The sequence below is a fragment of the Aphelocoma coerulescens genome, chromosome 3 (genome assembly GCF_041296385.1).
Source record: "Aphelocoma coerulescens isolate FSJ_1873_10779 chromosome 3, UR_Acoe_1.0, whole genome shotgun sequence".
Lineage (NCBI taxonomy): Eukaryota > Metazoa > Chordata > Aves > Passeriformes > Corvidae > Aphelocoma > Aphelocoma coerulescens.
The window spans coordinates 100,898,017-100,911,645 of record NC_091016.1 but is presented as its reverse complement, the minus strand read 5'-3'; the positions used below and the strand labels follow the sequence as shown (position 1 = coordinate 100,911,645).

Genomic DNA, 13,629 nt, shown 5'->3' with positions numbered 1-13,629 from the left:
AAGGACATTACTGTGTATTCGACAAACTTTAGGTTTCAGAAAAAGGCATGTCACTTCACCATATTTCACAGGATACACATTTTCTGTTAAATGACTTTCTTGAATATGCAGATGCTACTCAGAACTGAGTAGTTTGTACACGAACCTTGAGGAGATACATTTTATTGAATTGGATTTCAAAATTTATGTAAGCCTTCACAAGGCAATGTTTCTTCTTACTGTATCAGAAGAAGTCAATGACAAGGAGTTTCCACGACATGGAAAACCAAATAAAATATAAGAGACCTTTGAGAGGGCTCTGTTGAAGTATTTCTGTTGGTTTGCTCACAACAGGGCACTTCTGAGAAATTGATGCTTTGAGATTAATTACAAAGTACACTTAATGCAGTCCAACACACAAAAATTTCACTGGTAAGATGCAAGGAGCAAAGAGGAATAGAAGTAATGTTTGCTGACTGTGGGGATTTTCTTATTGTTTTTCAGCTATAATGAAAGTGTATGAAGATTTTTTCCTTTACAAAGAGGGAATATATCGCCACTCCCAGAAGGCAGGATCTAAATGGAAAACTCATTCAGTCAAACTCCTTGGGTGAGTAAAGCACATTCTTTTACCCTTTTTCTCTGCCATTCATGGGTGTAATAAAATTTCAGTGACCAGTCTGGAACCCAAAGATTTGACTGTCACAGATGGAACACTGCTAGCTCCCAATATAAGACTGTTGTTGTTTCATTTTTGCCTTGTCTGAGAATTTTAGAGAGTATTGGAAAGAGGTGTAGACCTATTGTCTCTTAATTGACTCTAATATTGGTTCAAAAACTTCAAATATAATGTTTATAGAATAAGCGTTTAAGCCCCATATAAATATAGAAAAGACCCAGATACACACACACACGCGCGCGCGCGCGCAAATATAAATATACATACACACCTTATAAAAATACTTTGTTGGGTATTCACAAATATTCCAAGTACATATCAAGTTGTGAATGCAAATAGAAACATAAAAATTGACAGTGACCCCCCAATTAAATGGCATAGCTTACTGCTACAGCAGTCTGGCCTCTCTGTGCCCTGAATAGAAATAAAATGTTGCTGAGATGCTGATGATTTTATTTGGGAAACTGCTTCAGAAGCGTGTGTGTAGTACACCAGTGGATTTCCTCTCAAATGTAGACCAGGACCACTATGTTAAGAAGACAAGTATCTAATAATGCATATGCTCGAATTACTGAACACACCACGAGGTTTTATTCTTTGACATGAAAGGAATATGAAAGGATGAATTTATTAAATCAGCAAGTGAGTACACAGAAAAATGACTGGGGAATCTCATGCAAATATTTTATTGGTGGTCTAGAATATCATATAAATAATGATTCAGTGCCTGCTAGGAAGATTACTGAGAGTATCTTCAACAAGTAGTGCAAGAAAATAAAGTGAAATAAGGTGCATTTTGTGCTTGTGGTCTTAGTGAAGATGTCTTAATGAAGGACATGGAAATGCCTATAGCTGTGGAAACTGCTGGCTATGGATTACAAGAGTGTGCTTGATAGTGGCATAGAAGCAAAGAGAAGTAGCAGGCTTCTGAAAGATCATCCTTGATACTGCTGCGAAAAAAGTATTGACTCAGCCTAGCAGAGGAAAAGCTCCTGAATTATGATTATGGAGAATATTGTGAAGCAATGAAAAAGAGAAACTGGAATTTAGTGTAGAAAAATGGAAGGCTGAATTAGGGTCTTCGGGGTTTTTGGTTGGGTTTTGTGTATTTCAGGTATATTTGAACAGCCATGAGAAACCAATAACATGAGACAGTAAAATTTGCAGTGCAATTTGGGTAATTTAGCTCAGGGATGAGCTGCTGTGAGGCTGTGAGTTCAGGGGTCGGGAGGGCTGTGAAGCATGCTTGGCGCAAGCATAGGTGATGACAACTATTCCCTAAGACAAGATGCTCCACATTTGTGCAGAATAACCTACCCAGATGAGTGATTATGCAAGAACGGCACCAGGGGACAAAGTGATGGCTGGGGAGGGAGAGAGGAGAAGATAACTAATGTACCAACTGTATGCACCAACCATATAAAGTTCAACAAGGGGAAGTGCCAGATTCTGCACCTGGGATGGGGCAACCCTGGATGTATGGACAGACTGGGGAATGAGATGCTGGAAAGCAGTGCCTCAGAAAGGGACCTGGTCAATGGCAAGTTGAATATGAGTCAGCAGTGGCCTGGCAGCCAGGAGGGTCACCTGTGTCCTGGGGGACATCAGGCACAGCAGCACCAGCCAGGCAAGGGAGGGGATTGTCCCTCTCTGCTCTGCACTGGGGCAGCCTCACCTTGAATATTGTGTGCAGTTTTAGGTGTCACAATATAAGAAAGATATTAAACTATTTGGGGACATCCAAAGGAGGGCAATAAAGATGTTGAAGGGCCTTGAGGGGAAGCCATATGAGGAGCAGCTGAGGTCTCTTGGGGTGTTCAGCCTGGAGGAGACTGAGGGGAGACCCCATTGCAGTTACAGCTTCCCTGTGAGGGGAAGAGGAAGGGCAGACACTGATGTCTTCTCTGTGGTGACCAGTGACAGGACCCGAGGGAAAGGCCTGAAGCTGTGTTGGGGAGGTTTAGGTTGGATATCAGGAAAAGGTTCTTCATTCAGAGGGTGGTTGGGCACTGGAACAGGCTCCCCAGGGCAGTGGTCACAGCACCAAGCCCGACAGAGTTTGAGAAGCATTTGGACAATGCTCTCAGGCATGTGCTGTGACTCTTGGGGTGTCCTGTGGAGGGTCAGGAGTTGGACTTGAAGATCCTTTTGGGTCCCTTGCAACTCAACATATTCTGTGATTCTGTGTTTCTATGCTGAAGTGAAAGCTGATTTGAATGGGAACTAACAGGCTGTGCAAAGAAAAGATAACAACCCTCAAGCAAGGGGCCACTCTGAGCAAAACCTGAGTGCCTTGACTGAGACGCAGGAATGTGTTGAATGGTCACTGCCAAACACAGAGTAGAAGGAAAGATGACTGGTCTCATGTACTGAAGAAGGACATAAGAAGTGAAGGAAAAAGAAGAAAGCTGAATACGATGTTATGTAGGAAACCTCAGACTTGTTCAGGGTTTAATATGGGGAGAATGCATTTTCTTACTAACATATTTACTTAATTTGAATATTCCTGAATGGATTCCAATGGAACCAACAATATAAAGAATTACCAATCCTTGAATTGTCCAATGCACAAATGTTGTGGCCTCCAAGACTGTGCTATATCAAAATATTTGCAGAGCTGTTTAATAGTAAAAATTGAATTAGATCTTGACAAGTTGGATCCCTAGGCTAGGTGTTTCTAGCAATGATAAATCCAGCCATAAAATATAATTCTGCATCATGAACTCTAAACCACTTCTTTTTACAGATTTCAATGTCTTCAGGATTAAGTCACCACTTTTTAATATCATTTATTAGTTTCAATGAATTTGAATGCAAAATATGTGTCGTGGGTATAAGTTCTTTGTCACTCATATATAGGTTGGGAGAAAGGAAAATGTAGACACTTTGACCTAAATGAAAAACTCATGGGAATCTCCTCATAGTTGTACTTCAAATAAAAATAGTGATGAATAGTTGCATTTTGCTTAGCTGAGATGGCTCCTGGAGAGACAAAAAGGAGCAGAGACATACTGATAGATAAGATAAAAAATGCAGTTTTGTGTGGGTTGATGTTTATTTTAGGCTCATTTTTATTTATAACCCCTTCCATAAAAGAGATTCAGTATGTGTAAAGGGCATCCATAGTAATGACTGACCATATTAAGTTGATATTTGTAATACCTCAGAAACATTTTTGAAAGTGCCTTAAATTGTCCATGAACTGTACAACATATAGAGTGGTGGAGTGATAAAATGCAAATACATTTTGGTGAAGCTTGCAAGAGCTATTTGTACAAAACCAGAAATGCACATATAAATTGCCTAATTGATCATTGGACCAGGAGGATTTTAAATGTTTAGATTCACTTCCCTTGTTCTGCAGCTTGAAATTGCGAGTTATTTTCTATCATTCAAAGGCTTATTTATAAAATCAGCTCTGACAGGACTGGGAGTCTGTTGCAGTAGGGTCTCCTGCAACATCCATAGACAGCGAGGCCCATGGAAAGAAAAAGGGAGTGATTCTTGATAGAAGTTTCAGAGATCTTTATTTTCCAGCCACATGGCCAGGGGACTGCCAAAGAACTGAGCAATCACGGGACAACCCGGGGTCCTCCCCGCGCAGGGGAACACAAAATCACCAATGGGGAACAGGATTAGGGTACGTGTGACCAGGGAGCAGGGAGACCCCGTGCCTAGGCCATGCCTCTACCCCAGGGTCCCCTCTCCCAGGACCCCATGGCAAGGGGGAGGAACCCCAATAGGAGTCTATCTCCTTTGAGGTACTGTGTGACCTCAGGTTCAAGGAGAGAATATGAAAACATGGAATAGCATGGAAGGAGGAGGGGAAAATGTGGAACAGCCAGGCAGAGGCTGTTGAGGGGAGCAGAGTGTTTGGGTTTGGTCAGTCTCTCTAGAAGTGAAACAGGGCTTTCAGTAATCTGAAGGCAGGATGGACTGACCCACTGATACTTAGAGCAGGATCTCTCAGGCAGCTTCTGTGTCAGTATTCCAGAGACAGAGAGGTAAGCAGAAAAAGTGAGTAATGGAGACTGGGATACATAACAGCTAAGTTTTGACTTAGAAAAGTTAAATTCCTATACCTCTGCATGTTTCCCTTTATCTTTTATAGCTATTCATCTGCTCTAGCTTGAGTATCTAAAGGTGAGCTGAGTTGCTTTGTTGGATCTGATTTCTCCTTGTAGACTATAAAAGAATTTGTGGGATAACATCAGACTTTAATAGCTAAAATGAAAAGTTCTAGATTAGATTACAGAAATCCCACATACAATGGCATCTTGAAGTTGCTTAAAACCAAAATGACTGGTGCATAATATGCATAGTAGGACAGTATTTTCAGAATGTCTTGCATATGTATGTTTGTGTGTATGTATGTACACGCATTCATGTATCCATACATATACAATTACAGCTCTTAATGACACCAGAATGAAAATAAGTTAAAGAAGCAAAATGAAGCTGCAAATGGCAAGTGGGACTAAGGAGGACAAACTATTAGTTTGGTAATTTTCATTTTTTCATCTGCACTCTATTATTTTAAGAAGACTGATGAATGAAAAATGACATATGAAACCGTCATTTTAATCTCATGGTTTCTTAATAAGAAAGGCTAAATTCACATCAAAGATGAACTTGGTGGTAGATTTCTTTCAGATCTGTGCATTTAAGCTAGGATTTCTGAACAAACCTGTCATATCTATGCTATACTAGATTCTCTGTAAATTTGTTTGTTTGGGTTTTTGTTTGGTTTTTGTTTTTGTTTGTTTTTTTGTTGATTGGCTAGGCTTTTAAAATTTCTTCTTTCTACTCTTCTGGCTTTCTTTGTTCCATCCAGGAAAAGAAATGTAATGTCCATAGGAAAAGAAAACCTGGGGCAGATTTGTTGGTATAAAATGCCATAGTCTGTTTAGTGAGGAAAGTACAGTTCAGTAAAGGAAGTACTTTGGATGGTAGCTGTGGTTTTAGTTCAAACAAATCTCTTTTCCAACTTAGTGAAGTAAAGTATCCATCATGAATGTTTTCATTGCATTGCATTGCATTGCATTGCATGAATGTTTGTTGAGACAAATCTTCTCTCAAACTTTATTTCTGAGTCATTTTAGTATCCATGCCAAACTACAATATATGATCCATACCTCACTAAAAAGCATCTGCTGAAGCCCTGACACTGAAAAATCCAGGAAGTCTCAAAAGCCTGTGTGTTTGGCTATAGTTAAATCTATGGACTATCACCTTAAGGCTTGGAGGAAACAAGAATAATATTATTAAAAGCCTTGATAATCTCTCATGAACAAGACAGATTTTCAGATGCTTGGAAGGTGCTCAGAATGAAAAAAGGCTTTAATAAGAGGACACTGAGATGTGCATTTGCTGGAAACACATTTCCCCTCTATTTTAATTAGCAATTCACAGAAAGATTTAAATGGAATAATGCAGCAGATTAAATGGCTTAGCCAACTACTAAACTGAAACATCTATGCCCTGAAAAAGCATTGGTTGAATGTTTAACACAAAAAGCCATACTAATGGAGATAAAATTAATATGTGAGGCAAAGAGCTTGTGGTTTACTGTTGAGGGGACAGCCAGACAGAGCAACAGCATTCTAAGATTTAATACACACTTAAATGACTCACCTATGCAAAGTCCAAAGTCTTAACTAATGTTAGTGATATCTGGAGTTTTGGCTTTGGAGATATTTTTCTCTATATTCTTCTCTTTACTTGCCCTCACTCGAGCTTACACTCGGAATAACTACAAACAAGTAACATCTTAAACCACCAAAAGTTGTGACCCAAACCCTTTTTTTCCCAAATAAAGAAACCTGGGCTTGAGTTCCCTTTTTCTTTCATGGAGAAAAAATAATTACTTTATCATTGTCAGACAATCAACGTCAGGTGTTATAGCTAAAAATTAAACAGCAACGCTCAAATGTATTTTACAGCAAAGAGAAATACATGAGGAGATCATGGGGAAAAGATACAGTGTCTGATGATTCATGCAGTTAAATCCATGAGACTGTCCCCCATACAATTCATTACAGCACATCTGTGGGATCTGTGGGAGTGGTTTAACTATTGGCTCACTGACTCAATTTGAGTCACCTCTCATGTTGAAAAGTCTAGGCAAAACTATAATTTCAAATTCCAGCAACCATTTTCTAAGAAGCTTTCTCTTGTGGTGAACATTAGCCAGTGACCCTAACCTTCTTATTTTTAATACAAGATTAGGAACTAAACTTTTGTCTAATTGAGTAGATGAAATGGCTAGTTGTTGAAATGTACTAGGCTTTTGGGATTCAGCACTAAGAATAGGACATGACCCACAAAAGTTAGACTTTTTTTTTCTCTGGTAGCATCATGACAGTTATACAACCAAGTCCAGGGAAGAAATTGAGAAGAGAAGTTTTGGACTGCATATATTTCTCACCAGCAAGCAGTTTAAATCCTTGGTTAATACAAAGCATTGACTTCTACTAATAACACCTAATCTGCAGAAATTAGCTTGAGATTTAAGATCTGTCATTCCTCTTTATTTTTAATGCCTTATTAGATTTCAGTTCATATCGTCAGTCCTGAGGAGTGAGTTTGTGTAATATTATTTAGCACACTCTTTAGAAGTCTTCACTATATTTGCTGTTAAGAGCATTTTACCTATAAAAGTGACTGTAAGCACACTTGAACCTAGTTTCTGTTATCTGCCAAAACACCTTGGTTTTGAAGCCACTGCTGATAACCCTTTTTTATTGTATTAGGTTGTATTTCCAGTTTTTTATTATTTTATTCAATGATTAATTATCAGCTTACTTATTTCCTGATAATTTTCTTTATGCTTTTCTTGTGAAGTCCACCTTAATTTTTCTGGTACAATATATTGAAAAACAAACTTGGAAATGTTCAAATAAAACCAATTTCCATTCTCTGCAACACTACTGAAACAGTCTCTGTATTCTAGCTTTTTAACTGTCAGGCAGAGTTGTATACTCAGGGCCTCCTCCTACAGAGCTAATATCAAGGAAAAGTTATTACTGAAAAGGACAGCTAAGGTGCCTCTACTTTATAAAATTGTACACAAAATTATGAAAATAATTTTATATAAGACCACAAGTACTCATCCTTTTATCTGAAAGAGCAACATAATTCTTTTTACAGTAATTTTGAGCAGGTTTCCTTCGAGTAAATGGAAACACATTACTTAGTTTTTTCTCCTGAAGGGGACTGGATGCAGTTTTGTGAAATTACTTTTTTTTATTCAAGGTTATTTTTGATTGAAGATTGTGATAGTTTCTTTTGGAAAAGCTAAGTGGAGTATTTCTTACAAAATATTTTTGCCATGGAGAAGAAAACTTCCTTTTAAAAGTTATTTTCAGTAATTGATAGACAGACCTTCTTAATGGTTTCTTAAAATCTCTTCTTTTTCTTCTTAATAGAAATGGAAAGTTTGGATATGAAATGGTGTCATGATTTAAGCCCAGATGGAAATTAAGCAGTCACTCTCTCAGCTCCTTCCGTCTGTCTCCCCACACACCTCAGTGGAATGGGGGATAAAATCAAAGTAAAACTTGTAGATTGAGATAAGAACAGTTTAATAATCAAAAATAATGTCAAATACAATAACAATGGCAAGTGATAATAAAAAGGGAAAAAGAAGTGCTGTAAAATGCAATTGCTCACCACCTGCTGACCAACACCAGAACTCCCCTTCCTGAACCCGGATTGGACGTGCTTCTGGATAACTTCCCCCAGTTTATATACTGGGCATGAGTTCTATGGTGTGGAATATCCTTTTGGACACTTCTGTCACCTGTCCCAGCTAGGATCCCTCCTAGTTTATTTTGAATTCCTCTTCACTGGCAGAGCATGAGACAAAAGGAAAAAAAAGTCCTTAGCAAAACCCAAAACATCAACATCACTCTCATTCTAAATCCAAATCAAAGCACTGTAACAGCTACTGAGAAAAAGTTAACTCTATTCTAGCTGAAACCCGGACATAAGGTTGAAAGATTTCCTAAGAATATCAAAGCTAGGGACATTAGTGATCTAAAGCTTTGCAAAAATAACCCTAAGAAATTCCCTGTCTGTCCAAGTAATGAGATCCAGAATCTCTTTGCTTTTAAAATGACATTCATTTGGAGTAAATATCAAGCTGGAATAATCACAAAAGCAAACGAAAGAGTGTGATTAGGTTATTTTGGTCATCTTCCAGAAAATGCAATATTGTTCTCCAATGGGTGTTGTCCAAGAATGTGTCAACTCACTTTAAAGTCTCTGTCAATTACACTTGGGAAAGAATTCCACTGGGAGTTTAGTTACTTCACCTAATTCCTTCAGGATTATGCTTTTTTTTGTTTTTCATTTTGGTTTTGAAGATTTTGAGGGACCAATCAACACTTCCTCTGAGCTGCTACTCTGCAGGCAAAATGATCTGGAATGATATGTAGAGTAAGCTGGATGCAGCCATCACTACTGCCACTGGTGGTTAAGGTTCAAGTAGGGGATGTGGAAGGGAAGCAGCGGGGGGACCACCACAATGTATCAGGAGAGTCTGTTCTATCTTCTCTTTACCCACCCTTTGCAAAGAAGAAGACAACAAATATATCTGCCCTGAGCCTTCTCTCCTGAGGGCTGAACAAAGCCATTTCCCTCAGCCTCTCCTCATACATCATGTGCTCCAGACCCCAAATATCTCAGTGGACTCCTGCTGATCTTGTTCGAGCCTGTTAATGCCTTTTCTGTGTGGGGAAGCTCAAGGCTGGGCACTGGGCACAGAATGGCAGTCCAAAAAAAAGGAGATCAGTCACTTCTCTTGACCTGCTGGCTGCACTCCTCTATATTTTAATTTAATATACTTAAGAGTATTTGATGAATACCCATAGGCATTCATTACTGAGAAAGCAGCTCTTCTTTCTAAACTGTAAATAAAATGCATATGTCAAGTGCCTATGTATCTGACTATGATGACACAAATCCTGGGAAACTAAATTCATGGATATGTTATAGTCAAAGATAAAAAAGTTACTTTTCTAACTTGGCTTCTAAGTTTTCTTTCATCTAGAAACATTTCTGAGAATCAGTAAATTCCTATCAATGTATGAAACTAGAAGTTGACTCTTTTAGAAAATAACAAATGTTAGAAATACATTTAATCACAGAAATGTGACCCTGTGGGAACTGGTCATCATCATGCTTAAGCAAGTGAGAGAAATTATGTGTAGTACGAAATGCAGGAATACATGAATATAAATTCAAGGCAATTTTTCTCTGTCTTTGAGACTGATGTAAATACTGGACTTTCACATTACAGCTGATGTAATTCTTTTAGTAAAATGCTCATGAGTAAAGAAGTAACTCTGAATCTGATATGAAATTCAAAAGCCTGCGATATATCTTTTTTTGTTTAAATTTATGATCATGACAGATTGTATCTGAAATACCTTTGGCAAAGAAACTGCAATTATTGATAACCCCTGAACATTCATGTGGTAATGGAAAGAAAAAACATCATGAGACCTCTTTAAAAAAAACAATTGCATTCCAGGGTGATTATGGCAAATACTTTTTTTATGATTCCATGAATTTAATGATCAGTAGCTACAATTTGTGCTTGCAATTGCAATCCACGCTTCATCTCTCTGCTAGTCACCAATTTGTCTTCCTTTCCTTTTTCCCTTTGGCTGAAAATGCAGGTATTCCATGTAAATGATGGTTCACTGTTAACCAAGGAGAGTTGATGCCACCATCGCTGTTCAAACAAAAGGGTGACAGAAAAACCCCAATTTCCCCATTCACAGTGTGGGATTTCTCATCATATTTTTGCTGGTTGCCTTTGAAAATGAATGGAGCACTGCAAATACAGCTCAAACATGTGATGTTAATGGAATATACACCAGTACACACCTTGTCAATGGCATTTGATACATCCTAGGATTAACTTTACGCTGGGGAAAACCATCTAAACATTAATATCTTTGGTTTTCTGTTTATTTGTGCCCTTTTATAGGCACCCAAGCATCATGAGTTGTGAATAGTAACTAGACAAGCATTTGTTGTAAAAATTCAAAACAAGACAGACCTCTTTAAGCTCAAGCAGGCAAACCATGTGTACTTAGCTACCTAAGGTGTGCAGTGTAACTCTTGCTCACTGAAATACATCCAGGTGATTGAGTTGGAACTTCTTCTTCCCTGTGTATAAAGCGAGGCCTAAAAATCAGAGTACTATGCAGTTCAACTACAGATATACAACTATGAAAATCCTGTCACTTGGCAGGTGGGGATGGCAGATGGGGAAAATTTCTTGTATGATTTCATAGATATTTCCATAAAAGTTAACATGTCTTCAAAGATGATTAAGTAAGTTTAGAGGTCACCCTCCATACCATGCAATAAAACAGATTAGGCTGACAGCAGTTCAATTTGATCTGAGAAAAGCTGGGAATATTTTCAGTCTGAAATCACCATTTATTTCTGTAAAAGTGCTGGATGAGACTTTTAACAAAAATGTTCTTAGGGGTCTTCAGTGTTCACATTAATTTTAATATTCCTACACAGTTCAGTTCAGTAGGCAAGCTCGCCAAAAGAGAGATTCTGTCAATGAAAACAGGTCTTTGCAATGAAAAACTGAAACTACACTTGTTTTAAGTTTTTGTAATGACTAATGGCGATTTGACTTGTGATTAGCAGGTCAGCAGGTAACCTCATTTGAATCATCAGAGTTTGTTACTCATGCTTTGTTCCGACACTGGTAATCACAACTAGCTAAGACATGCTTTTATTTTTTGATTGCTTGTTTCATCAAAGTACCGTTCTTTTCTAAAAGGTGGGGAGCCTTACGTGACAAAAATGGACAGAAACAGAAGTTCTGGGTAAGTGAATACTTAGGACTATGTTTTGAAGCAGAAGAAAAAGATCTCAACAACACAGATCATCTAAAATCTACTTCTTTACTTTCATTCACTCTCTGCATCTATTTTTTTCCTACACCTTAAAGTGTCCTGCATAATTCTATTCTCTCTCTGGAAACTTTTGTCATGCTGACCCTTGAACTATATCATCACCTACCTCAATTTCAAAGCCTGTTTCATCCCACTTACACCTGTGTTTTTCCTACACTGCCTTTTCTGTCTCAAATCTTATTCAATTTTTCAAATGTTATTAAAAATTTCTATGAATAGTCAGTTCTTTTTGATGCCTGCAAATGAAAGTCAATAAAATGAATCAATAGTATTTGTTAAAATATTTGGAAAAGACAAATTTGCTGTTTAAACAGTGATGGCAATTGTTATCCACCCATCAAAATAAGCTCCCAAAACTAAAACCAATCAAACTAAGAACATTTTCTTTAAGCCATTTAGAGTAAGTCAAATTTTATCACTTGGATTATGACTAACAGCTCATCTCATTACTCCTGCATTCATCTGAAGGGAGTTTGGTGTTTACATAGCTGATGGCAGGGCTTATGGTAGGTAGTTTCACTAATATCAAAGGCAAAACCTACTGAGACTACTGAGACTTCATCAGAAAATAAATTGCTCTATATGTCAATAGCGACGTGAATAAAACTTCATTTTTTAAAAGTCAGCTGTTTTTTTATATCTTTGGTGTGTCTTTAACAGGTTTTTTTAAATCGGAATTCTGACCATTGTTGTTTCAATGACCACTTTCACCAGCCAAGAGCTGAATATTCATTTAATGATTTCTGCTTCAATTTCTCAAGCTGTCTTGTAGAAATACTATTCCATTTTTACTCACCCTGATTTTGTAACTGAAATTTTGATCAAACCAAAAAAGGAACAAATTTTTAGAAATTAGAAAAAGATACATGCTACTTCTCAGTGCACCTGATCTGAGAGACTCTGTTTCTTAAAAAGGAAACTAACACAAAAGATTCATTTTGCATTTTAAACCTTGCATTTTTAATTAATATTTTCAAATTAAAACTGATAATTTTTTTCTGCTTTGTTTACTTTTAGATCGCTGCAAATTCCTGGGGAAAATCCTGGGGAGAAAATGGTTATTTTAGGATTCTACGTGGACAAAATGAGTGTGATATTGAGAAGCTGATTTTAGCTACTTTGGGACAGCTGTAGTTTATCTGTACCATATTCTGCTTGATGTATCTATTCTTTCCATTGTTGTATATCAAGTCCTTATGGGGAAATAATAATGTCTTCTCTCTAAGCTACCTTTCTGTTAGTCCTCATGAGGTCTTCCTGACTTGAACACACTGCAGGCATCACAGCACTCTTGGATCTCACCTGGTACAAACACCCCTTTAGACTAAAAGCATGTTATATCCAGGACTACTGAAAACCTTGATGTGTCACAGAGCAGGAAGTTCCCTCCTGATTGAATAATGCCTGAGATAAATGGAATTACACTGTTAGCATGAATCTCTTTACAATACATACTCCAATCAGAAATTACTTCAGAAATATTATATACTCTTCCAAACAAAATTGGCTCAGACAGCTCATGGTCATACTGAATAACAAATTCCAAAGAAATGTAAGCAGTTCTGATCCTGTAGCTGAAGAATTATTTCCTATCCACCTTACTTACAACTGAGTAGATAAGTTGTATCTATGTATCAATATCTCATCCAGGAAATTATATTTTTTCTAGTACACCCCACAAAGTTGATGCATTCAGTGTAATACAGAAATTAGCTTGCAGTGAAAGAGTGTATTCCTGTTCCTGCAATCACAACCAAAACTGTACAATTTTAATAATGTTTTAATTAAAATAAAATAAAGAATGTGATTTCTCCTCAATTCAATCTAGATTAGACTAAATCCAGAACTGCTTGCCTTCCACTCCCTGTTTAACCTGAGAATAGGCATGTGTCAACATTCCCAAAAACCTTTTTCAAACAGAAAATGATGGAAAAGGTACTCTGTTGTTTGCCTCCACTGACATATCTGCAATCCAGACACAGTTTCTGGTGTTGGTGATCAGGATCACTAGTGCAAATGAGA

General features: G+C 37.6%; 1 protein-coding gene across 1 annotated transcript in view; it reads left to right on the top strand.

The window, feature by feature from the left end:
• The window catches only part of TINAG (tubulointerstitial nephritis antigen), a 44,150-nt gene extending 30,725 nt beyond the window's left edge, over positions 1–13,425 (top strand). The window contains exons 9-11 of the mRNA XM_069011419.1: positions 484–589; positions 11,472–11,517; positions 12,625–13,425. Of these exons, the coding sequence (XP_068867520.1) occupies positions 484–589; positions 11,472–11,517; positions 12,625–12,741 (269 nt within the window). The 3' untranslated portion in view covers positions 12,742–13,425. The remainder of the gene's footprint in view (positions 1–483; positions 590–11,471; positions 11,518–12,624) is intronic.
• The last annotated feature ends 204 nt before the right edge of the window (positions 13,426–13,629 follow it).